Source organism: Sturnus vulgaris, unplaced genomic scaffold (genome assembly GCF_052056855.1).
Source record: "Sturnus vulgaris isolate bStuVul1 unplaced genomic scaffold, bStuVul1.hap1 Scaffold_454, whole genome shotgun sequence".
In the NCBI taxonomy this organism is placed as follows: domain Eukaryota; kingdom Metazoa; phylum Chordata; class Aves; order Passeriformes; family Sturnidae; genus Sturnus; species Sturnus vulgaris.
This window is the reverse complement of record NW_028276477.1, coordinates 121,281-146,268: the sequence shown is the minus strand read 5'-3', so window position 1 is coordinate 146,268 and position 24,988 is coordinate 121,281. Positions and strand designations below refer to the sequence as shown.

At 47.4% G+C, this 24,988-nt stretch overlaps 1 protein-coding gene and 3 long non-coding RNA genes across 6 annotated transcripts; 3 read left to right on the top strand and 1 right to left on the bottom strand.

Annotated features, from left to right (window-relative positions):
• The first annotated feature begins 599 nt into the window (after window positions 1–599).
• LOC148217704 (nucleolar pre-ribosomal-associated protein 1-like) lies at window positions 600–7,189 on the top strand. Its single transcript, XM_088158508.1, has 4 exons — window positions 600–3,142; window positions 3,781–3,919; window positions 4,622–4,815; window positions 5,044–7,189. The coding sequence occupies exons 1-3, from the start codon at window positions 2,927–2,929 to the stop codon at window positions 4,753–4,755; spliced, it is 489 nt and encodes a 162-aa protein (XP_088014634.1). The 5' UTR covers window positions 600–2,926; the 3' UTR covers window positions 4,756–4,815; window positions 5,044–7,189.
• A 3,205-nt stretch (window positions 7,190–10,394) lies between these two features.
• Window positions 10,395–17,145, top strand: LOC148217702 (uncharacterized). Of its 2 annotated transcripts, XR_015800838.1 has the most exons (6): window positions 10,395–10,798; window positions 11,461–11,559; window positions 13,744–13,953; window positions 14,362–14,458; window positions 14,595–14,731; window positions 16,710–17,145. It is a non-coding gene; the product is annotated as an uncharacterized LOC148217702 (long non-coding RNA). The 2 variants fall into 2 exon arrangements; XR_015800837.1 differs by lacking the exon at window positions 10,395–10,798 and having other exon boundaries at window positions 11,173–11,559.
• LOC148217703 (uncharacterized) lies at window positions 14,460–16,819 on the bottom strand. 2 transcript variants are annotated; one of them, XR_015800839.1, is made up of 3 exons: window positions 16,681–16,819; window positions 15,044–15,107; window positions 14,460–14,837 (listed from the first exon to the last, which is right to left on the bottom strand). It is a non-coding gene; the product is annotated as an uncharacterized LOC148217703 (long non-coding RNA). The 2 variants fall into 2 exon arrangements; XR_015800840.1 differs by having other exon boundaries at window positions 14,460–14,828.
• Window positions 17,146–21,898: 4,753 nt separating the features above from the next.
• On the top strand, window positions 21,899–24,593 carry LOC148217701 (uncharacterized). Its single transcript, XR_015800841.1, has 3 exons — window positions 21,899–22,909; window positions 23,982–24,128; window positions 24,383–24,593. It is a non-coding gene; the product is annotated as an uncharacterized LOC148217701 (long non-coding RNA).
• The last annotated feature ends 395 nt before the right edge of the window (window positions 24,594–24,988 follow it).

Here is a 24,988-nt window from a genome sequence, read left to right as displayed (position 1 = left end):
AATGCCTGCCGATCGATTGCTAATGCACACTATTTGCACACTCCTTGCACACCCTTTGCACTCATACAGAGGCAGGAGGTTTCTCAGTTCTGGTCGGGGTTTTTTGGGGCGTTCATTCCGGGGGATTTCCTCAAGGATTGGGACACTCCTTGGTTCCATCCCTTGCCTGTCTCCCAAGCGCCACCCTGTGGGCAGAGCGCGGTACTGCGCGCCTGCCTCTCCCAAGATGGCGGCTCGGGTGTCGCTCCCCGACCTTCTAACTCTGGCTGCAAAAGGAGGGGGGCACAGCAAGGAGCCCGCTCGCTCTAGTGGGATGCCTGCGCACGACGCCGACACCGATCCCACGGGTGCGATTTTCGGCGGCGTTTCCAATCGTGCGGACATCTCCTTCAGCCCGCTTCGGCCCGGGGAAGAGGGGCGGGGCCGCCAGCGATGGTGCCGGCGCAGCCCGGGCAGGCTCGGGGCGGAGCCGGGGCTTGGCGAGGCGGGGCACGGAGGTCCCGGGGACGGGACCGGGCGGGGCCGGGGCGGTGCTTTAGGGGCGGTCCCCAGTGGTCCCAGGCGGCACCGGGGGCGGGGCCGGGTGATCCCGGAGCGGTACCGAGCTGTGCTGGGGACGGTGCTGCAGGGGCGGTGCCGGGCCCGCCTCAGGGTGATTGAATGCCCAGAAATCGCCTCCTCTGCCCCGTGCTCACACTGAGCTGCGGGCTGCAGCGTGCTGTCGGAGCTCCGCACACAGCACGGATTTGGGCTTCCCCTCCTCTCAAACCCTCTCCCCCTTCTTCCTCCTCCTCATCTTCCTCTTTTTCCTCTCCCTCCGCCTCGCCCCCCTCCCCGGGCCCCTGACTCCCCCCGGGATCCCCTCCTCCGGAGGCGGCCCTTCCGAACCGACCCCCCCTCCAAGCCCCGGAGCCCGAGACCATTAAGGTAAGCTTTGGAATTGAAATATCAGGATATTCACTCTATCCCACTGGCCTGAAATTTCAGGATTGTACGATTTTTTCTTGAAGCAGTTACCTTTGCTGCAGGATTGTGTGGTCACCAGTCTCCTTTCCTGTGACTCTTGTTGAAATTTGCTGTCAGATAACCGGCTAGTAACGAAATATTTGACAGAAATCAATGCTGTGAACGGACTTCACTGCAGCAGTTGATGAAAGAGCAAAGAAAATGTCTGTCGTGTTTACGCACCCCCCCGAGGCTGAATGAATTCTGATACTGTAATAAATCAGTGCAGTTGGTGCCTGCAAAGGTCTTGACATTGATCAAGAAGATATTGCTTTGGATTTTTACTTTTTATCAGCGTTTCTTTAATCTGTACTTCAGCACTCTAGCCTTTCATAAGTCTTCTCCGGTTTCCTCTGGCCCTGCAGAGTAGTCCTCTCTGTTATTGTCTGATCCCAGCTTTGATGCAAGGAGTACTTTTTGTCTTGAAAATTAGCATCCCCCTCTGCATATTTAAATTAGTTATTTGACTTTTGAGAAAAAGCTGGTCAGCTCGAAGTCCACCAGACACCAGAGGCTGCTGTTTTTAGCACCTTATTCAAAGAGGACATCCTTTAGTTACCTAAGGAGGGGTAGAGATTTACCCTTAGGAATAAGGAATAAATGCAACCAGACTGTCCTGCCAAGAAAAAAATCCAGTTACAGTGACTGAATTAGGGTTTAGTGGCCCTTGATCCTTGCAAGGGATTAAAGGCAGGTTCACTTGGTCTCCCAGCAATGAATGTCTCAACCGAAAGCTGCTCAAAATGTGCCGTTTTTCTGATGGTTTTGGATTCTTTTGCCAGGTGGGAACATGGACTGCTTGACTTGTTCCTGTGTCCACTTTCCACTTCAGTCCTTTGCATTTTCTCTGAAGGGAAAGCAGGAACAGGGAAGTTGGGGCAGTTCCGTCAGCAGAAAGGCTGCTAAGAATAGATGGTAAGGACTTACTTTTCTGCACAGTGCCATGTAACTGAAGGCTCGTTTTTGGATTTCACATTCTGTTCCTGCCTGGTTTTGTGAGAGCTGCAGGTGCATTTCTGTTTCCAGACCCTGCCAAAAATAGTCGCTTATATTATAATGAATCCTTTTTCCTTCATGTTTTCTTGCTTTAAAAGAATTACCCTGTCAGATTGATGTGAGCAGCAGTTGTTTTTAGATCTGCTGGTGTTGTACACGGAGTAACTGTAGAACAAATGAGTTGTGATGGCTTCCTTGTATTTGATGTGTGGAGAGGAGCAAAGGCACAGATTCATCCTGTGTAATTGCAGTCGTCCAACGTAGGTGCCAGGGTCGGCAAGCTGGGCAAGGTTTCCTCTCTTGCTGGGCCTTAGGGGGAGGGAGTTGAACCCTGGTGTCACTCGGATTCCTTCCTCTTCTCCCTCCTCCTTTCTTGCTTGTAGAGCTGGAGCTCGGGGTCACCGAGTTTGGGTGCTCGCAGTCAGGGCCTGAATTTGGAGAGCAGGAAAGCGGGGGGAAGTTTCTAGGCACGTCAAAGCCTGTCTCTAGGGTGTGGGACTTGTTGGTCTTCCTCACCACCCCCAGCAACTTGCACTTCTCTCTGGACCTTGCTGTGGTCACAGCCCACTGCTCATTTATGTGACTGTTCATCCCTCTGCCTGATTGCTTTAAGTACAAGTAGCCTGATTCAGGTTTAATTTAGCAATGATTTTCCTCTGTTTCATCGGTAGTTTTCTAAAACTCCCCTACAGGCTATTTTGAAGGTGCTTTTTTCTTTTTTTTTTAACTGCCTGTGATGATAGAAAGCTGTACGGCCCTCTGAAAGCAGTATAACCTGCTTTCCAAAAATTACAGAAGTAGGATTTTTATTGTCCACTATGCAGCTGAAGTCCCCCTAGTGAGCCTCTTGAACTGAGGGTGAGGAGAGCGGCAGATACGACTCCTCATCAACCTGCTCTTCTTTTCGTTCCTAAAAGAAGGAAGCATGAAGGTAACTATAGAAAAAGATCTGCATCCCTCGGGGTTTTGTATTTTAGGTGTTTTGAGGTTTATTTACACACCTCCTCCTTTGTTTCCTGGACAGGTTTTACGTGACAGTGGAGCGTTTGAGGACACGTGGAAGGAGCTTTCAATTTGGCTGGAGCACTTGGATAATAAAAAAGAAGACCAGAAGGAAGCAGTGATTCAGTTTTTGGAAAAGGTAACGGTGTTCAAATCAGCTGGATAAAAAAATGCAAAGAATAGTGTTAGTGGAAACTGGAGGTCTTGTTGCTATTGTTGAGAAACCTGTCAAAGACCAGCGAATGAATTCTGAGAAAAGCCTTGTTTGGGATTCTTTATACGGAGGTGGCATCCTTCTTGTGTTCAGTGGGAGGGCAGCCAAATGATTTGTAGGAAAATGAAATCCAAAAAGATCAGCTGTTATTACAGCATTGTTGGTGTAAGGGTAGAGTGGTGTAGGTGTGGGTAGCTTTGATCTCCTCTTTAGGTGCCGACATTATCAGAGCTCAGTAGATGGTGGTCCTTGACAAGGAAAGGTGACACTTGCTGTTTACTCTTCAGGATGTTGAATGCCCAGTGCTTTGCCTCCACTGTGGTCTGCCCAGGTACTCGGTGTGTGGTCGCAATCTAGGTGCCAAGTTGTGGTGGGTTTTTGTTTTTCCATCAGTGTGGCCTGTAGAGCAGGAACTGTAGACAGAATCCTGCAGAAGTGCTATGGAAGTTGTCCTCATAAAAGCTGCCCAGCTTTCAGCACGTGGTCGTTCTCAGTACCGTGTGGTTCCCCTGCACTTGCCAGCCAGCAGGTGCACTTACCTTTCTCCCCACCTTTGCTGACAGATCCTGCTGAAGCTGGTGGCCAACCCCTGTCCCTACACTGACAAGGCAGCAGACCTGGTTCAGGCAGCCAGCACGCTCCAGGTGGCTCTGTTTAAACAGGACTCTGATAACATCAGCATCCCCGTCTCTCACATTGATGGTATGTGGTAACCTGTCAACATCCCAACTCCATGACTTGGGGATACACTTTCTAGCCCTAATCAGCAAACTGGGGATGGATAACTCTGGCAATCCTGTTAAGTAAGGGCCCTCCAGGATTCAGCTCTCCACGTGTTCTTGGTATCAGAAGTCGAAGTGGAATTGCCAAGTTGCCGCTTTACCTCTGAAAGTAATTTCTGCCGTGGTTGTGCCACTTGAACGGTATTTGAAATCTCTCTTCATGCTCTTGCAGCGGCGTTTTTGAACTCAAATGGAAATCTAGCCCTTCTGCCTGGGACTGTTGACAGAGTCATGGAATCCCAGAGTGGTTTGGCCGGCAAGGCTCCTTAAATCTCATCCAGTTCCAGCCCTGCCATGAACAGGGACACCTTTCAGTAGCCCGGGCTGCTCCAAGCCCCAGTGTCCAGCCTGGCTTTGGACACATCCAGGGATCCAGGAGCAGCCACAGCTGCTCCGTGCTGGACAGCAGCATTGAAAGGCAGAGTGAAGGTTCAGCTGTAATTTAGGGGTTGCACTTAACGTTGTATTGTGTGACAAATGTGGCTTTCATACTTTTTTTAATTTTTTTTTTTATTAAAAAGAATTAAAAAGATGGCTTGTATTCCTGGAGTGTTGCATTCTACGTCTGTTGTTTTTCCTGTTAGTCTGGATTCTTGCTTTGATGTTTTTCTTCACTTATTAGATGTCCTGGATATGGTGGATGTCCTGATCGAGGACAGTGATGGCTTTGATGAAGAAGTTGGGTTCTCTTTAAATGAAGACGTGATCATTTCCCTTCAGTGCTGTTGTCCCTGCTGCATTAGAAGCCAGGAATGAACAAGTCCACGTGGGCCTGGATGCTGATCCCTCTTGCTGGTCCATGACAGCATGTGACAGGTGAGATTTCCAGGTGTCTGATTTAGCAGGAAACTGGTTTGTTCCTTCTTGTGAGGAGGCTCATTGGCTTTGCATGGGCAAAGCCACTCCACGTTTTCCATCTAGGAACAGAGTTGGGGAGCTGTTTGAAAACAGAGTCCCAGAGGTAAACAGCTTGGCTCGGTATTTCTGTGTGGAAATAGAAGAATATCTGTGTCTTCTGATTTTTCTCTCGTCTTTCTTCCACAGGTGTTTTTGTATTCCTGACTTGGGTTTCCATCGGGGACACGTGGCTTGGAGCTCAGGAGCCGGATCTGTTCCTTGCCCACGGCAGATTGGTCTGCACTAGTGCAGGTGATGAATTACAGGACGGCTTGGGAACTCGGAAACAAGGAGAAGCAAGTCTTATGTGTCTTTGCAAAAAGTTTTGGCTACCACAGGGCATTAATTCAGGGAGTTAAGACTTCATCTTTAACGTTCTGTGCTCTGCCAGCATCACTGCGAGCCCTGAAAGCCTCCTGAGCTGTTCTCATACAGACCTATCTTGTTTGGTCAAAAAAAAATCTTAGTTTAGTTTCGTCCAAGAAATGTTACTACTCTGTGCGAGCTCATGGGGAAGCTTTTATTTGGCATCTCTCAGTGGGACATTGAAAGTCCAACTTCCCATTTCTTGCACAGTCTGAGAGGCAGTATTACTTTCTATCATTTTTATCACAGGCATTTTAAACTTTTTGAGGAACCGGCAGGACTGTTTGTGTGGAGGCGTGCGGTTCACAGCCATCCTCTGTCCAACGTAGGATGGGAAAAAAAGGCTGGAGAGCTTCCTACAAGGGGCTGTAAGTGCAAATGACCAGGAGCCCGGGGTTTAGTCATGATGATTTAGTATTTCTTAAAAGACTCTGATTGATTTCATGATGCCAAAACCAGTATGAATAGAAGACTGAAGTCAGGAATCACGATGGTCTCCTTGGGTTTAAAAAGCTTTAATGGTGTTTCAGGACATTTGTATGAGACCTGGTTTGTTTTTTCTTACCCTTTTATTCAATCAAAAAAAAAAAAAAAAAAAAAAGCCTTGATCCATCACTGCTGCTGTGATGTGTGACAAATGCCTGTCCTCCCTCCACGTGGAACAGGTGAGAGGTGGAACTGAAGCCCAAAGAGTTTTCTGCCCACTGATAACATGTGAGTCATATTGGGAATTCTCTGCAGAATGGCAACAGTTGTTCTTGAATTTGGCCATGAGGGGAGTGGAACATGGCAGCCCGGGTCTGAGAAGGTGCAGTGCCAGAAGGAGAAGCTTTGAAATGTTAAATCAGGATTGATTCAGGTGACTCGCGACCGCGTGCTGTGCCCAGGTCCCTGGTAGAAATACTGTGCAGGGAAAAGCCAGAGCTGCCTGTGCTATGAGCTGAATTTTTTATTGGGGGGGGGGGGGGGGCGGTGTGTGAAATAAGAATGAGGTGCAAATGAGGGAATTGCTTGTGTGTGTGAATATTCTTGTCCTAAAGGAGCGCTGCCCGGTGCTCCTCCCTTGCTGTGCCCCTCTCCTGGTGAGCCTCTGTCCTGCTGGCCGTGCCTCTCTGTCTCCGTGCCTGTGCTGCTCCTTGCCCGTCTTTGCCCGCCCCGCACGGGCTGTGCTCGCTTCCTCTCTGGCTCCTGGGTTCCCTCTTTGTCATGGTACCCCTCAGTCCTTGCTGTGTGTTTGGCACTCTCTGTCTTTTCTCCGTCCTTCTCTGTGCCTCTGTGGTGCTCCCTGTGCCGTTGTTTCCCCTGGGATCCTTGTGTCCCGGTCACTGTCTGTCCTAGGGTGATGTTATGGTGTTTCTATCTCCAATCATGTGTCCTGATTATGTTTGGTATTATGTCCTGTGCTTCCAGGACTGACTCTGAGAGTGAAGCTTTGTTTTGTCTTGTTATCAGCCGGCTCACCTCCCCCATGTTTATGTTTATGTCTATGTTTAGGAGAGGTTTTAGCTCGGTTTGCTTGCTTGCCTGCTTGCTTGCTTGCTTGCCTGCTTGCTCGCTTCTGCCTCTTTTTCTTTCCTTCGCTCTGCCCTTGCTTTTTTCTTATTAGTTAGTTCAGCTAGGCAGTCCAACTTTTTCCCTGGACTGTTTTCTCTTCCACCCCGTCCCCTCCCTCTCCTGGATACCATCTGAACCTGTTCCGGACGGGGACCTGGGAAACCCCAAGAAACACCGGGAGTCTACACTCTGTCACCTGCAGCAGCCATTCCCAAGCGCCAGAGACTGATAACTGGGCGACCACTCGCCAGAGAGACTGAACTCGTCATCCCTTCAGAACGGTGAAAGAGTTTTTTGTCAGCTGGTGTTGTCTTTTTTCCCTGTGCTGGGGAGTGTCTTGCTTGTTAAATAAAGAGGTTTTTTTCTCCCACTCTTCTCCGAGGAAAGTCTTCCCGAACCCGGTGGGGTGGGGGGGAGGAGTCGTGGGGTTTGCTGTCTGGGGGCTCCTTCTGGAGGTTTTCCCCCAAATTTGCCCAAAACCAGGACACTGTCCCTGTTCATTTTTAATCCCTCCCTCTTGTGCTGCCCATCCAGCATGCCAGGGGTTTCTTTTCGTTTTTTGGTTATTTTTCGTTTTCATTTTTCTTCTTCTTTTTTTTTTTTTAGGGGGGGGTTCCATTTCATCGTGCACCTTGATGTTGATTTTCTTCCCTTGTCTTCTCTGCTGCCCCTCCTCCTTTCTGCCCCTTGTCCCCTGTGTCTGCAGGGCTGGGGAGGAACTTCAGCCCTTGTGGGGGTTGCCCTCCCTTTTCTGGTGTCAGCAGAGTCACTTTCTGTGGGATGGACACATGGGAGGGGTTGCAGTCAAGTGCCCTGCTGCTGTCCAGGGCAGTTGGAGTCGTTCTGTGCCTTCTTTGGGGTGAGGAAAAAAGGCTGAGGGGGGCTCCGACGTGGTTTGGGGCACCCCAAGGTCCCTGGGAGAGGGAGCCGGGCTGCGCTGGAGGAGCAGGTGAGTCGGGCATGGGGGGGGTCATGGTGGGTGCCAGAACATTGAGAGGGAGGGGTGGGTGTAGAATGCATGAAAAACAGAACCTTAAAAAACAGCTAAATATAGTCTAAAAGGAATGTTTTATTGGTTTGTGTTTGGATAGAGGTAGGGTTTTTTTATAGATACTGTAAATATAAAAGATAAAGAATAAAAATATAGAAGCAAATATAAGAAACCAATATATAAATATATTACATTACATTATATTTTGTTATGAAAATAGAAATATATAAATATTTAGACTTTAAAAGGAATGTTTTATTGTTTTTTATTTGGTTAGAGGAGGGTTTTTAATAAATAATATAAATAATATAGGCAAAAATATACAAATATGCAAAAATCGATACTGACATAAAATTATTATAACTATATATGCATATATATATGTAAGTATAAATATATAGAAATAAATATAAATATAAAATACATGTGTTATGAATGATGTTCTATTTTTCCCAATTTATCAAGCAACAAGATTAAATTTAATAGTAAGTTTTTAATAGTAACAAAATGAATACAATCAAAGTATTGGAGATGACAATTAAAGTATTGGAGATGAAACAATCAAAGTGTATATATTTAAGAATATACAAATTTTGGCAGTAAGTAATTTAGTATAATTGAGGTTCATATAAAGCATAAGCAAAACCGACCGGGGAGGGGCCCCCCTCCGACCGGGGATACGGGGAGTGGCTCGCCATTCCTCACGTATCAAAGCATCCAGGCTAACAATCCCACTTATATACTATAGGCTACAAAAGTTTCTAGAAAGCTCCTCCTAGTTTCTATTCCTAAGATCTACGTAACTATACTGCACGGCGCATGCTCTACTAATGGGTTAGGGGGTCTCTTATCTTTTTAAGGGTCTTATTTCCCGTGAAGGCCCATCATCTTCATCAGTGACCGAGGTGTGACCTGCAGGTAGCGCAGGCGCCCTGTGTGACTGAGCAGATGTTTTCCATAACATGACTTTAATTAAGTCCCATGCTTGGGATCATTCCATTTTTGACAGCTTCAAGGTTGAAGCTGTATTTCTAGATGCCGCTTATCAGACCTTCGTCCTTTGACTATTCTTATCTGACTTTCTTCTAACCTCCTTCTTTGACTCCCAACCTCTGTAAGATGTCTTTTATCCTGTCTCACCCATCTCCCCCTTCTCACTCTGTAACAATTGTCTTCTATTGATCTAAATACAATTTTGTAAATATAGTTACAACTTAATTAGCACGAATCACATTTATCACACATGTATGTAGTATGTAATATAAATAATTTATCGATTTTAATATGTTATATTAAATAGTATTTATAATAGAATGTAAATAGCATATAGTATATTAATATACTAGTAAAAAATACATTAAATAGTATATAAATATAGAATACACAATATAGACATATAAATCTACAGATATAAATATGAAAACTAAATAGAAAAATATATTCAAATATAATTTAAAATAATCGAGTTTTTTGTTTCTATTTGGTTAGAGGCAGAGCTTTTAAATAAATAATATTAAAAACTATGAACCTACAAATATATATGGATATAGATAAAATAGAAATAACATTAGTAATATAAATCTATGTATATAATGAATAATAAAATAATATTGTATGTATGATAAATAGAATAGCAATTAAACTGAATATATGAAATATGTATAGATTATGAATATAAATTAAATATTAAAAAATAGATGATTTATATATATAAATCGGGAAATATCCATGAAAATTGGGGGAAACATCCATGAGAAATGGGGGGAAAAATCTGTGAGAGACGGGGAAAAATGGGGAAAAAATCCACGAAAAATAGGGGAAAAAATCCATGAAAAATGGGGGGAAAATCAGTGAGAAATGGGGAAAAACCCAGTGAGAAATGGGGAAAAACCAGTGAGAAATGGGGGGTAAAAACCAGTGAGAAATGGGGGGTAAAAATCAGTGAGAAATGGGGGAAAAAATCAGTGAGAAATGGGGAAAAATCAGGAAAAAATCCACGAAAATTGCGGGAAAAAATGCTTGAAAAATTGAGGAAAAAATCTGAGAGAAATGGGGAAAAAAATCAATGAAAAATGGCGGGAAAAGGTTTCTCAGTTCTGGTCGGGGTTTTTTAGGGCGTTCATTCCGGGGGATTTCCTCAAGGATTGGGACACTCCTTGATTCCATCCCTTGCCTGTCTCCCAAGCGCCACCCTGTGGGCAGAGCGCGGTACTGCGCGCCTGCCTCTCCCAAGATGGCGGCTCGGGTGTCGCTCCCCGACCTTCTAACTCTGGCTGCAAAAGGAGGGGGGCACAGCAAGGAGCCCGCTCGCTCTAGTGGGATGCCTGCGCACGACGCCGACACCGATCCCACGGGTGCGATTTTCGGCGGCGTTTCCAATCGTGCGGACATCTCCTTCAGCCCGCTTCGGCCCGGGGAAGAGGGGCGGGGCCGCCAGCGATGGTGCCGGCGCAGCCCGGGCAGGCTCGGGGCGGAGCCGGGGCTTGGCGAGGCGGGGCACGGAGGTCCCGGGAACGGGACCGGGCGGGGCCGGGGCGGTGCTTTAGGGGCGGTCCCCAGTGGTCCCAGGCGGCACCGGGGGCGGGGCCGGGTGATCCCGGAGCGGTACCGAGCTGTGCTGGGGACGGTGCTGCAGGGGCGGTGCCGGGCCCGCCTCAGGGTGATTGAATGCCCAGAAATCGCCTCCTCTGCCCCGTGCTCACACTGAGCTGCGGGCTGCAGCGTGCTGTCGGAGCTCCGCACACAGCACGGATTTGGGCTTCCCCTCCTCTCAAACCCTCTCCCCCTTCTTCCTCCTCCTCATCTTCCTCTTTTTCCTCTGTCACTGCTGAGGCTCTGGAAAGAACTGAAATTCTGCAGGGAGACATGTCCTCTCGTGGCCCCAGGGACTGCCTCGGCACGGGCCAGGAGCGCCTCCGGCCCCTGCCTTCTCCTGCTTGAAAAGATCACCTGGAGCCCGAGCTCGGGGAGGTGAAATCAGCTGAAATCCAGGTAACTCTGTCAAGTGCCCCCCAGGGACATCGGCGGGGCTGGGGGATGAGGGTTTGAAACAGCAAATTCTTTGGAATATACACCTGTCCCCGTGCCGATGCTGCTGAGCTTCCTGCCACAGTATATCCCCACTCCATGAGGCGCTGTGAGGTTATGGCAGTGGGAATTGAGCAGGGAATTGGGGGCTATGGGCATAATTCACGGGAGCTAGCAAAGCTGACAGCCAACCCCAAATCGGGGCACAGCACAGAGAACAATCTGTGTGCTGCCCTGTCAGCTCAAGCCCTTGGGCTGGGAAGTATTGGGAGTTAAATGTATGAAATTACACAAATCACAGCAACTGGCATCACCCAGAGGGACAATCCAAGTCCCAAACAATTCCTCCACAGTCCACTCTGGGAAAAACACCCTGTGCCTGCCAGGAGCTCTGACCCTGCTTTTCCTACCAGCTCCTGAGCAGTGTCAGGGCCACCACGACGCCTTTAAAATCCAGATAAACCCCAAATCCTACACAGTGATTAATCCAAAGAAAGTACTGAATTGTTGTCATTAAAAGCTCAAAACTCATTAAGAATTCTATGACAACAGTGTAATGGACTCCCAGGAACCTCATGAATGCTCTCGGTTTCATTTTTGTGTATTTTTACTCCCTCATTTGGCAGCTTGTAAAACTTATCCTGGAATTCAGAGGTCAAGCAGGATCGACTTTGGATTGACCTTCACCTCTGTTCCCACTTTGTGCAAACACAACTCGTGCCCAGGTGGGTGAACTCATCACCTCAGCTTTTCACTCCAGAGTATCCCCTCCTTATTTCCCTGTAGATGAACTCAGATCCACTCCTCACCTCCACTGGTCATCCAAGCGTCCATTCTGTTCCCCACAGGCCCTGGTGGCCCCAGGGAGCTCCCTTGGCCTTTCTCCTGCCCCTCTGCAGCCGGAGGTCGCTACACAAACAGTTCTTGTGTCCCCTCTAAATGACCCCGGGTTTTCTGCTCAATGAATGGCATGACCCGTGCCCACTGCTCATGATTCACCCAACCAAAATCAAGAGCAAATGTTGCTTGGGCTTTAAGAACTTGAAATAACTCTGAAGCAAAAGAAATCACCTTTTTCTTCTGGTTTTTATTTTTATTTTTTCATTTAAGATGCTGGACTTGCCTCTGTGGATGTGTGCTGAGCTCTCACTGCAGGGGACTGTCAGGCCTGAATGGCTGTGAGTTCGTGTTCTTCTCAGTAGGGAATCAGAAATTATTCTTAGACCATAGAATTGTTTTCTGAAACCTTTCCCCTTTCCTCTTTGTGCCTTTGAATTTTTCAGCTGTTCCCTGTTGTCACTTCCCCTGCCTGACTTCTGTGCAGCTCCTAGCTGGGAAAAACTGGGAAAACTTAGGGGGTACAGAGGTGGAATTTTTGGCTGGATTTTTCTAAAATTTCTAATTTTGCTGAACTTATTTCCCCAGTGAGAAGAGCACGAACTCACAGCCATGCAGGCCTGACAGTCACTGCGGGAAATCTGACACAGTATTAATAAGTAACCTTTCCTGAGAGCAGTCACCACCCCAGTCCTCCAGCCTTGTCAAATGTTTGCAATGAATGGACCCAAGTTCTAATCCTTAATCTAAATTTATGTCAGCTTTTGTTAGAAAGATACCGGACAGTAAATCATACAAGAGAATTTAAAAATTGCACAAAGAATAACAGGCCCAGACCAAACCCAACCGCCCCCATCAGTGCTCCACCCCAATTTTGGGAGAAACAGTGATACAGTTTATAAATACTCTCCTTCCACACTATTCAGTCCTTCACCGCACATCCCCAGAGAGGAGTCCCTCAGACCTTGCTCCCCTGAACACCAGGAGAGCTGGAGTTTCACCCAGATCCCACATTCCCATGGCAGTTAATCCCAGCAGGGAGGCAAAGAGGAACCCTGCATCCTCTGACATAGCCCACAGCACGGGCAGCACCAGGAGCCCTCCAGGCTCAGACCTCTGGTGCTGAAGCCGCTGGGCTTTGGCTGATCAAACACCACAGCTCTTGGCAAAGATGCCAGGAGAGTCGTGATTCTTCCTGTCCTGAAAGAGAGGAGGAAAAGAAAATTAAGTCGACTGCAGAAGGATTCCAGCTCTCACACTTCTGGGGGGGGGAGAGGGAGGGGGAAGTGATTTGCCTAATTTCCACTGAAATCAGAGGTAAATGGTTCTAATCTGTATCCTTGGAAATCTGCAATTAGATATTTCGTCAACACTGGATTTAGTCTATTAAAAGCTGTACATTTTTCCCTCAACCATACTTTATGCATACTAGAGAAATAAATTTGCACGTTTTCTGGCTTTTCTGACATTTCCTGGCTTTTTAATCCTAGTCTTTGCCTTCTGAAAAGCATTAATTGACTCAATTTTCACTCATGACAAATCCACCTGGTTTTTAAAATATGAGATTTTACATTCATAGCGACAGAATTTTCATTGACATTTAAACTTGACTGAAAAATGTGCATGATTTCTACCGTGTTACCCTGAATGAGAACTCTATCTGTCAATTTAAATAACTTTCACTCTTTTCTTATTCATCATACAGCTTTTATCCCTTCAGATACCTTTGCTTTCTATCTATATTGTACAGCAAACCTCCACAACTTTAACTTTTCCATCTTTTCTGAGACATGTTTTCTTGTATTCAATTACCAGTGGCCTGGTGTTTCATTTGCTCTGGCTTTCTTTGTGACTTTTGTTACCTTATTTAGCCCACGAAAACACCCACAGGGAATATAACCACAGCAGCTTATCAGAGCTGTAAAATTGAGGCTACATTTCTGATGTGCAATATGCTCTTGCAGTACCTTCACGAGGGCATTCTGCATACAGCAGGAGAATATTTACTGATGTACTAGTGCAATAATGACCCACCTGCCTCTGCTCCTCTCTGGGGCACTTTCTGTCTGTAGGGATTGGAATTAACGACAGTCTCTCTGTGCTGCCTGATGTCAGAGCTGAGAAAGGTGTCGAGGATATATAAGAGTCGTGAGACTTGCCAGAAAGGAAGAGGGAGAAGGATACTCCAGAGCCAGATGCAAGCGTGGAATTGTTGCATGCACACTTCCTGCTAACCAAGAGGGCTTGCTGGCTTCTCCAGTTAGATCTGTGACCACAAAAAGGTAAATACTTTGCCTTTTTTCTTACTTTCCCTGCAGTGCAAAAGATGCGCCTTTAGAAAAGCTCTATATCCCCTATTATTAATCAAGAGCATTTTTTCAGGAAAAGACTAAGACAGCTTTAAAGTAAACTACACTGGGGACCAGAATTTGAGACTGGGATATGTCAGGAAACGCAAATCAGAGATAAGGGATAGGATTGAAACTACTGGATGGAAAATGAGCATTTACTGCTGAGAGCCATATTTCTGAAACTGAATTGTGTCACTAAACTTGAAGGGATCATTTTTCTCACTCTAGCTTGTGAAAAAGACTAATTGCTCTTGATTTAGGACAGAATGGGCATCGGTGATAGGATGTGCTGAAGAGTATTTGGGTTAGCTTTCAGTTTTGAATCACTGTTCTTTTCAGAAAGTTTGGAAGGGAAGATGCACAACCTGAAGTTGTCAGTTTTCTTCATTGCACTTTCTGTCACTCTGAGCTGTTTGGAAGCTACACCTATTGAGGGGTGAGTGACAAATAATCATGTTTATTTCTTTTTAGGGAAAAAGGTGTTCAGATTATTGCATGAGTTGCTTTTGCTTTCATGTCTTAAATAATATAAAAATAGAGTTATTCAAGCTCACTGTTTTATTGTTGTTCAGAGATTACTGTCTCTGGCTGATGATCTATCTGATGGTACTTCCAAGAGACAAGGATGGATGTTGCCTGTAATGTCACAGAATACACTCTCAGGACTCAGTGAGGAAATGCCAGAACAACCACCAGCAAAGACAAAAAGGTATTGATTTTCCTTGTTTCTTCCAGCCATATCAGATTGAATCATGAAGCAAACTTTGTTCCAGTGATATCCTGCTATTTGAGAGACTTTGCTTCTGCTGTTTTTCCTCAGGAAAAAAAAAAAAAAAAAGATATTAAAATATCCTTCTACTAAACAGAGCTTTCCTATAAGCATAAAGATCAGCTTTTCTGTAACAAAAAGATCAAAGCATTTAGGGTCGAAAGTGAAATCCAGGGACTTTGTTTCAAATCATTTGATCATTTTACGATTATAAACTTTCTTAAATTAAAGAGGCTGCAAACTCTACATTACCTTGTGAAGAAAGGTGCATTTTGCAAGCGCCTTCCTTTTTAAAAAGTTCATCAGATTTCCAAGCCTGGGGGGGAAAGAAAAGAAAACATACCCTTCTTAATAATACTGCAGCTCTACTGGAATGGAATTATTTTATGGTAAAAATGCTTTCAGTAATTAAGCAATTTTAAAATCACATAATTAAATATTAATCATAAGAAGAAGGAAAAGAAGAAATTGATTCTGAGAGAATTTCACTTGTCTGAAATATATTGTTATTTATAAATTCAATTTCAGGACCTCTGTGAGAACCAGTTGCTATTTGAACCTTGTGTGGTAAGGACTTGAATAAAACCAAAAGAAATATCCATGAAAGTCAATGGGAGGTTATATAAAGCCCTATGCAACAATTTTCTTGTAATGCAATTACACATTTAAAATATTAATTGCTTAAGAACTGCTGCCTATCTACTAATCAAGAACCTGTATAAGACAGACATTCCTTTCATAGCTGCCTTTCCTCTTGTATTATTAGATCAATACAAATAACTTCAAAAGGTTATATGACATTTTAGATGATAGATTTAATAATCAGTAAGCAAAGGAACACATTGGTAACTGCTCAGAGTTTGAAACTGGGATATAGCTGCTCTTCACAGTAAATTTTAGCCACAAAGTGATATCTAATTCATGCCATATCAGCATGAAGAAGTCCAAGAAAATATGCAACAACTCAGTAGGCAATCTCTGCGAGCAAGTATTTCTGTTTGAAGGAAGAACACAGTAATCTAAGAAACAAGTCTGAAAACCCAAGCTAACCATTACATTGCAATTTAAAAAAAAACCTCGTGCTACATAGGTTTTACGTGGAGTTCTGTAAATGATCTGTCGGTTCAGATCATAAAATGTTATTTCTAGATACGGATCCTTCCTCGGACACTCTTTAAAGTATCATTCAGCAAAGGATTTTCTCTCACCACAACAGAACTTTCAATTTGCTGGTGTTTCAAAAGAGATGTGGCAGGTTTTTTTTTTAGGTGAAACCTCTGTTTAGTCAGAGCTAAGTGGGAAGAGAGACAGAGCAAAAGACCATCCTAAGTGATTCTGCAGTTGGCAGAAGCTGGCAATGCCTGCTACTTCTCATGATATGTGGTGCAGATGGGAGAAAGAGTCTTTGGGTTTAATCCACTTGCTGTGGACTGGAATATTACCACTCACTTCAGTGAGAGCAGGATGTAATTCTGTGAAAACATGAGAACTGAATAAATGTTAGTGATCATCATTATGTTAGTAATCCTCATGATATCAGCAAGGGCTCTAAATAGATTTAGAAGTTCAGCTGAAAGTTAAACATTTAATCATTGCTTTCACTTTGTGTCTCACCTATACTATCATTACAGGTCTTCTAAATGTCATAAACTGCTGTGCAGGATATCAATAAAAACGACATATGACAGTTCATGTCTCTGCATTTGAATAACCTCCATCATTAAAACTGATAATAGCACCCAGCACAAGGATTTTTTTCAGGAACAAAGTAGGTGGTGGGAAGATTCTAATGTTCCTGTATTTGTGCACATATTAAAAGAACTCCCACATTAGCAGAGCTCAAATGACTATGAGAAGTGGCACACTCGATGGCTCATTGTTTGACTTACTGCTGGCTGTCTTTGTTTCACCTTGGCAGTCACCAGCTGGAGAAGAGGAGATGCAACACGGCCACGTGTGTGACGCAGCCCTTGGCCGATTTCCTGGTGCGCTCCAGCGGCAGCGCCGGGGCCCTTTACCCGCCCACCAACGTGGGCTCCAACACCTACGGAAAGAGGGACAGAGAGCCCCAGAGCCACGCACAGCTTTAGGCTCTGGAGATGGCTGCTGACACTAGAAGCTCAGTTTTTATTGTATCAACAACCTCTCGGTCATTTATTACTTGTAGAGTCTTACCAGTGCCTTGTTTTCTCTGTGTGTGGGGGGGGGTATGTGATTTATGTTCATCATTCCACCATGCATGTACAATGACATGCATAGGCTATTCTTTCAACCCCATTAAGAACTCCAGAAATCTGCTTGTTAAAATCCTTTGTAAAAATCTGTCACAATAATAAATGGAAAAGTAATGGCAACAATGTTATTATTATTATTATTATTATTATTATTATTATTATTATTATTGTTATAAGGATGAAAAAGATAACCCATGATGTGTATGTCTTTATAGTCACAGTCTGGTAAGAGAAAGAAACCGCCTTAATTAAAGAACAATAAATATCAGAATGCTAGCAAAAGTTATGTCCTAATGAAAGTAAAACAGAAGAATCTTCTGTTTTTTAAACATCTACAGCATCTTGTCTGGTACAGTTGAAGGAACAACTAGATGAGAAAAGATGCTGCATTGTGCACCATAATCAGACAATTATGCAGTTAACTGATTGGCCTGTTTCCACTATAACATACAGCAAGCAAGGAAACGTGGTCTTGCAGCACAGACTTCTGTGCCTACTGAGCAGGGGATTTTAAGGATTTGCAGTTCTTATGTTAAGATGATACCAGTAAAATGTAAGCATAAGTATAATAATATATGTAAGTATAATAAATATGAATAAGAGATAGCTCTGATACAATCTAGGAGAAACTCCCGTCCTTGGGTATTCCTTTCCTTAACTACAGTAACAAAGGGAAGAGAAAAAACAATGAGTAGCTCAAGAACCAAAACACATCATAGAAACTCAGTAATTTTTTCCACTGGCATACTTAAATTGCTACCAAAATCCAGGGGAAATATTTCAGAGATGGGCAGACCTTAATGAGAATCTGACGGCATTATTTTCTCCTATCTCAGCCCAGAATCAGGGCAGGCTTAAAAACCTTTAAGTTCCTTTAAATTTTAAGCAAATTTTCATAGAGGTGAGCTGTTTCATTTCACAGAAATGGCTGTTTTGTCCACACTTCCTCAGTGAAGGGTTCACTGTTGTCCGAAAAACATTATTGTCCAATTACGAAAAACATTCAGCAGAACCTTAGTTCTGGAGAGGCAAATGAAAGTTCAATAACTGCCTTCAGTTGGTTTGTTTCCGTTACAAAGTATACCTCGAAATAGAAACATTTTTGCTAATTTAATGTTAAATGGCATATTCACTTCATTTCACACACAAAAAAATGCATGGGAATAAAAAGTACAGGATTCCTCCTGTAAAAAGTGTTATTAATTACTCTCTTTATTGAGGGAAGTTTCAACCTTCATTAAAGTTCTAATGGATATTAATTCTGAATTTTATTGAGAAAACCGTTTATATGCCATTGAACTAATACTTCTGCCGGCTTGAAATGCCTTCCATTCCAGTTACTTTTGAGTTACGCTGCACACACTGCGCTTAATTTGTTTTTCATTTAGAATATTTATATTTCAGAAAACAAATGAGAGAGAGGACAGCTTTGAAGTGTCACTGCGAGATTGTTTGTACAGAGCAGTAACGAAGTGGAGCCTTCCCTGTGGGTAGCTGCTGATCTCTAGGCTGATCCCAGCCCGGAATATGAGCCACGCTTTATGCACCAGATTTTGTTTTTTCAGCTACCATTTGACAAACACTAACAAAGCACAGGCTGTCCATGCACAGGACCAGTGAAACTGGGTACATTATTTTCTGCCTCACACACTCTCGAATCTGGTGGATTGGATACCAGCATCTATTTCACACAATCAAACTATTCCACAAATACTGAAAAATCTAACTCGGTTCCTAAGTCAGTGAAACCACCAAGAGAGAAAAGAGGGGGACCATCTCACCTGTCTTTAGCTCCTCTTTGTCTAACCAGTTGTCAGCGCTCTCCTGCTATTTGGTGGAGGAAGACTACTTCCAATTCATCCCAGCTTAGACACCTATTTTAGGATGGGATTAATCACGCCTGAAGTGCCTCTATTTCTTCGCTGATGATAGAGAGTGTCTAGACAATTAGCTGAAAATGAGCACTTAGATTTAAGATAACTAGAGTTAGTTGACAGGAATCTCATCTGCATTTGGTATGAACTGTTCAAACTAAAATCAAAGAGAAAAAGATTTGGTAAAAAAAAACCCCACACCACCAGCACCTCAGACTCCAAATCAACTTTCATTCTGAGCTACGTTAGTTAATTCATCAGCCAGAGCATCTTGAGAAACTTCCTTCAGTGAGATTTGTTCCCGCCCGTACTCCCTTGAGAAGACAGCTCTGCTCCCTCCCTCCTGCTGTTGCTGCACTTGGCCTCTCAGAGACGAAGCATCTAGCCATAGTAAGGCTGGATACAAGCACAGTCCAGGGCTAAATGAGCCAGGAAAAGAATGGACTGTAATGGAAAAAAGAAAATAAATACATTTATTTAATAATGAATTAATTACTAATAAGCATTTAAGCATTACTTCATCTGCTCTGGTCATGCCAGGCAAGCCGAGGGGGAGCCCCGGGCCGGGCAAGCCTGGTAAGCCGAGGGGGCGCCCCGAAGTGGGGGGGGGCCGCGCCGGGCCAGCTGGGGGGGGCGGGCCCCGGGGCTGGGCCAGACGGGGGGGCGGGCCTCGGCGCTGGGCAAGCCAGGCAATCCGAGGGGACGCTCCGGGTTGGTCATGCCGGGCAAGCCGAAGCCGGGGGGCTCCGGGTTGGGCAAGCCCCGCGGGGGCTCCGGGCTGGTCATGCCAGGCAAGCCGGGGGGAGCCCCGGGCCGGGCAAGCCTGGTAAGCCGAGGGGGCGCCCCGAAGTGGGGGGGCCCCGCGCCGGGCCAGCTGGGGGGGGGCGGGCCACGGGGCTGGGCAAGCCGAAGGGGCGGTCCCTGGGGCTGAACAAGACGGGGGGGCGGGCCTCGGCGCTGGGCAAGCCAGGCAATCCGAGGGGACGCTCCGGGCTGGTCATGCCGGGCAAGCCGAAGGGGGGGAGCTCCGGGCTGGTCATGCCAGGCAAGCCGAGGGGGAGCCCCGGGCCGGGCAAGCCTGGTAAGCCGAGGGGGCGCCGAAGTAGTGGGGCCCCGCGCCGGGCCAGCTGGGGGGGGGCGGGCCCCGGGGCTGGGCAAGACGGGGGGGCGGGCTTCGGCGCTGGGCAAGCCAGGCAATCCGAGGGGACGCTCCGGGTTGGTCATGCCGGGCAAGCCGAAGCCGGGGGGCTCCGGGTTGGGCAAGCCCCGCGGGGGCTCCGGGCTGGTCATGCCAGGCAAGCCGGGGGGAGCCCCGGGCCGGGCAAGCCTGGTAAGCCGAGGGAGCGCCCCGAAGTGGGGGGGGCCCGCGCCGGGCCAGCTGGGGGGGGGGCGGGCCACGGGGCTGGGCAAGCCGAAGGGGCGGTCCCTGGGGCTGAACAAGACGGGGGGTCGGGCCTCGGCGCTGGGCAAGCCAGGCAATCCGAGGGGACGCTCCGGGTTGGTCATGCCGGGCAAGCCGAAGCGGGGGGGCTCCGGGCTGGGCAAGCCCCGCGGGGGCTCCGGGCTGGTCATGCCAGGCAAGCCGGGGGGAGCCCCGGGCCGGGCAAGCCTGGTAAGCCGAGGGGGCGCCCCGAAGTGGGGGGGGGCCCGCGCCGGGCCAGCTGGGGGGGGGCGGGCCACGGGGCTGGGCAAGCCGAAGGGGCGGTCCCTGGGGCTGAACAAGACGGGGGGGGCGGGCCTCGGCGCTGGGCAAGCCAGGCAATCCGAGGGGACGCTCCGGGCTGGTCATGCCGGGCAAGCCGAAGGGGGGGAGCTCCGGGCTGGTCATGCCAGGCAAGCCGGGGGGAGCCCCGGGCCGGGCAAGCCTGGTAAGCTGAGGGGGCGCCCCGAAGTGGGGGGGCCCCGCGCCGGGCCAGCTGGGGGGGGGGCGGGCCACGGGGCTGGGCAAGCCGAAGGGGCGGTCCCTGGGGCTGAACAAGACGGGGGGTCGGGCCTCGGCGCTGGGCAAGCCAGGCAATCCGAGGGGACGCTCCGGGTTGGTCATGCCGGGCAAGCCGAAGGGTGGGGGGGCCCCTGTCCAGGCAAGCCGGGGGGGGGGGCTCCGGGCAGGACTTGCCAGGCAAGCAGGGCGGGGGGCCCGGTCCGGGCATTCCTAAGGGGTTGCCCCGGGCCGGGGAAGCCGGGGCGGGGGGCCCCGGGGGGGGCAAGGCGGGGGGGAGAGCCCCAGGCCGGGTGGGGGGGGAGGTAGCCCGGGTTCGGGCAAGCCGATGGGGCTGGGCAAGACGGGGGGCAGGCCTCGGGGCTGGGCAAGCCGGGATGGGGGTCCCCAGCCTTGGCTACACGAATGGGCGGCGGGGGGACGGTCCCGGGCCGGGCATGCTGGGGGGGGACGGTCCCAGGCTGGGCAAGGCGGGGGCGGGGGACGGTCCTGGGCCGGGCAAGGCGGGGGCATGGCCCGGCCCCTCAGTGTCCTACCCGGAGCCGGCCCCCGGGTGACACTGTGGCTTTGCAGGGCTGGAGAACTTGGTGTCCGTCGCCAAGACGCTGCCGTTGCCCCACGTGTACGATGTCGTGGAAGGACACGTGAAAGTTTCTGTGGAATGTGCTGAGATATTCAAACTTCTCAATGCAGAAAGGAAGCCTGAAAGTGAAATAAGTTGCATATGGGGGTTGTAATTCAGGGACTAGCAGCTGCAATCCCAACAATCTCACGCTGGAGAAGAACCAAGAAAAGGTCGCCAAGGAATGGGCACAGCCCCCAAGGCTGCCAGAGCTCCAGGAGCGTTTGGACAATACCCTCAGGGGTGCCCAGGGTGGGATTGTTGGGGTGTCTGTGCAGGGCCGATTGTTGGACTGGATGATCTTTGTGGGTCCTTTCCAGCTCAGAAAATTCAGCGGTTCTGTGAATAAATGCTTTGTGGTGTAAATAACTCTTAATAATCTAATATGGTTTTGGGTTTGTGGTTTTTTTTTTTTTTGTTGTTGTTTTTTTTTCCTGGAAGTAGCAGTGGCAGAAGCACCTACCAAGTGCCAGATGCTCTTTTCTGTTTGTGGGTGTTACTGGCTTTAGTGACACACACAACCAATAGTCCTGTGTAAATCAGGCTGTTAGGGTTCTTGAAGTGTTATCAAAATACCTTTTAGGAAATAAGGAGATCAATAGAAGCAGTTAAAAAAGCAAAACTAAAGTAAGCTAGTGAAAGTAAATGTTTTTAGATACCTCTCTTATACATCAGTATTCCTCAGATGCCATTGGTAAAGTTGACCTCATTTTTCTCATTTCAGCTGGGCACGATTAGTCCTCATCAGAATATGATGAATGAACAAAGAGTTCAACAGCTTTTCACTGTGAATGCTGGTGCAGCATTGCTAACTGCTTGCAATGTAGTATGGCATTGCATGTCTTTTTAACCATCACTTGCTGTTCTTTGCCTTTCAGTATTGTTTTTGTCTGTGTCATGTTCAGTGACAGCCTTTGCTCAATATCCTATTGCTGACAGGGGCTGATGTTTGTAATGGGCACAGCCCCGGTGCTGTACGGTTTCTGGATTCTTCTGGAAGGAATTAATTATGAGACTGGAACAGCCCCAATGTTTTCTTCCAGCATATTTCATTTTTTTCCTCCACTTGGGAGCAACCATCACTTGAAGCATTGGTTTCTTGAAACTACATGCTCTCAGAAGTGATCTTTTCCAAGAGGAAGCATTAATTTGGGAGAGAATCTAGAAGTTAATGTCACTTTCATATGTGGAAGCTTTCCTCTTGGAGGGGGGTTATTCTTTTTATTAATGGCGGTTGTTACTGTTTGCTCAGGTAATAATTTCAAGTCAGATATTAACTTACTTTTCTGTCCTGCAGATGCTGTTAATCTTTCAAGCTCTGGAAGCCATTTTACTGAGGACAGCCAGCGACCTCTCGCATTTTTCTGTTGTGGGAATGAACATTGTCAAAAAGTTGATTAATTCCTATGTGAAACTGATCTATGCTGCTTTGTATTCTGAAAATTGCAAGTAAGTCTTCTTGGTGACCTGGTGGAGGATCTCTGCCAATTGGTCTGGAGGGACTGGACATCGCAAAATTCATCTTGACTTATTGCTAATAATCTCCTTTTATTTAATAATCCTTTTCCACTTGTCATAAAATAATTGCCTGTGGCAGTCTTTGGAAAGTGGAAGCTCTGATACATCAGACAATCCAGTGCTGTAGGATACTTTCCTGAAGCTGTGGTTTTCATCAGTTGGGCCTGTCCTAGTGAGAGGTTTAAGGTAGTATCTCCAGCAAATTCTATGGAACAGAATGAACTGCTCTCAGGGAAAAGCTGAATTATTTCGTAAAGTATATTTTCGGGATAAACCAGAGCTAATCTATAGTATTCAGAAAGGACGTTTTAGGGCGGAATCTGAGGTGATTTCTGAGGGACAGAATGAAGTTGTCGCAGGGGAAAGCTGAGTTACTGTGCAGTGGATTTTGTGGGCTTCAAGATGAGGTATCCTGTGTTTCACTGAGGGAGAAGCAGGAGCTGTGAATTGTGCTGAGGGCCATGGGGACACCGAGGGAGATGCAGGTGCCGCGAGTGAGGTTCGGGTGTCTTGAGGAACACGGAGGGGCCAAGTGTCTGAGCGAGTGTGGCTGAGCGAGAGGGAGGTGCCTGACTGCGTGTGTGCTGGGTGACCTCCCTGTAAGCAGGGCTGGGTCTTTGCTTTGCTGCCCTTGGCCTTTTGCCACTGTTGCTGCTTTGGCTGGCTGGAGAGCGGGGCGACCCTATAAAAGGACAGTGAGTGCCCCAGTGTGTGCAGGCCAGGGGGGAAATGGAGCTCCCCCAGGCCACCCTGTAAGCAGGGCAGGGCCTTTTGCCCACGGCCCTTGGCTTTGTGCCTTGGCCACCCCTGAAGCCCCTCAGCATTTTTAGGCCTTTATGGCCTCCCTGCAGCCCCCCTGGGGCAGGCGTGAAGCTTTGGTCTCCTGCTCAGCGGAGGCAGGGCCCCCACAGGCCCTGTGAGCAGTGACAAAAGCAGTTATCTGTGTTTAAGGTCTGAGTTTGTGGTGCAACACTGAGCATCCATTACTGTTGGTTTGTTTTAGGCTTGGACTTGTATAAAGGTGAGACTCCCCCCTCACCAATGGGCCAAGAGAGATGGTTTCCTGCAGTCCTGAGAACTTAGGAAGTATTCCAGGAGTCTGTGATGAAGCCTTGATCTTTTCCTGTTTGGACATGCCATTCAGGAAGAGGTGAGTAGCTATGGTGATTTGAGGAGGTAAGGTGGATTGGTGTGGGTCCACTCATGGTTGAGCAATGCCACATCACCTTGTCCCCCCCTCAGCCACGCATAGCCTGTGATGACGGTGTCAGGCTCTGCGTGTGGCCGAATCCTGTGGCCCGAGGGCGCAGGCATTGTCAGGAGATGGTGAGCATCAAAATTGTCAGGTTTTGGGTGATGGTGCTCCTGAGATAATGCACTAATATTTGATTTCATTAATTGCAGTTGACATCAGTGACAGCAGCGCTTTGAGAGCACGGAATTGTCAGAGGATGAGATGGCCTTCCTTCACACCTGCCATGGGCTCACATCCCCTGATGTCCGTGAGATAAGTGGAGGGCTTCCACCCACAGGGGGGATGGAAGTGGGATGTGGGGTCAGGACTCTTTGGACGGGGTTTTTGAGTCAGGTTTGGAGACGAGGATGTCTAAGCTGAGTCCCCTATGGACATATGTAGTGTAGATCTGAAGATGCTGAGGTGCACAGGGCAGAGCGGCCCTGGTGTTTGTTGTGTCATTTGTCTATCGTGCAGTGTGTGTCTCGTGTGGCACGTCTTTTCCCTTTGCCCTTCAAGGTTCTTTTTGGAAACTCTGACATCATTCTTAGCATCTCTCATTGCTGCTTTCCTCTGCCTGGCACTGCTACAATCAAACCTTTAACCCAAGGGATTGGACAGGTATTAGAATCTGACTGGATGCTTCTCAAGAGAGATGAGATGTCTTTTTTAAAGGTCTTGTTCTGTGCACTGGAGAGATGCCTTGTACTGGATTAGGACTTGCAGGAGTGTGAAGATAGGTAGAGGATTCTGAGCGTAGGGTTCTCGTGCATCCA

Coding starts and splice junctions, on each gene's coding strand:
- LOC148217704 (XM_088158508.1), top strand. CDS start 2,927: ATGAAGGTAACTATAGAAAAAGATCTGCATCCCTCGGGGTTTTGTATT. Junction 3,143..3,780: donor TGATTCAGTTTTTGGAAAAG/GTAACGGTGTTC, acceptor CTTTGCTGACAG/ATCCTGCTGAAGCTGGTGGC. Junction 3,920..4,621: donor CCCCGTCTCTCACATTGATG/GTATGTGGTAAC, acceptor TTCACTTATTAG/ATGTCCTGGATATGGTGGAT.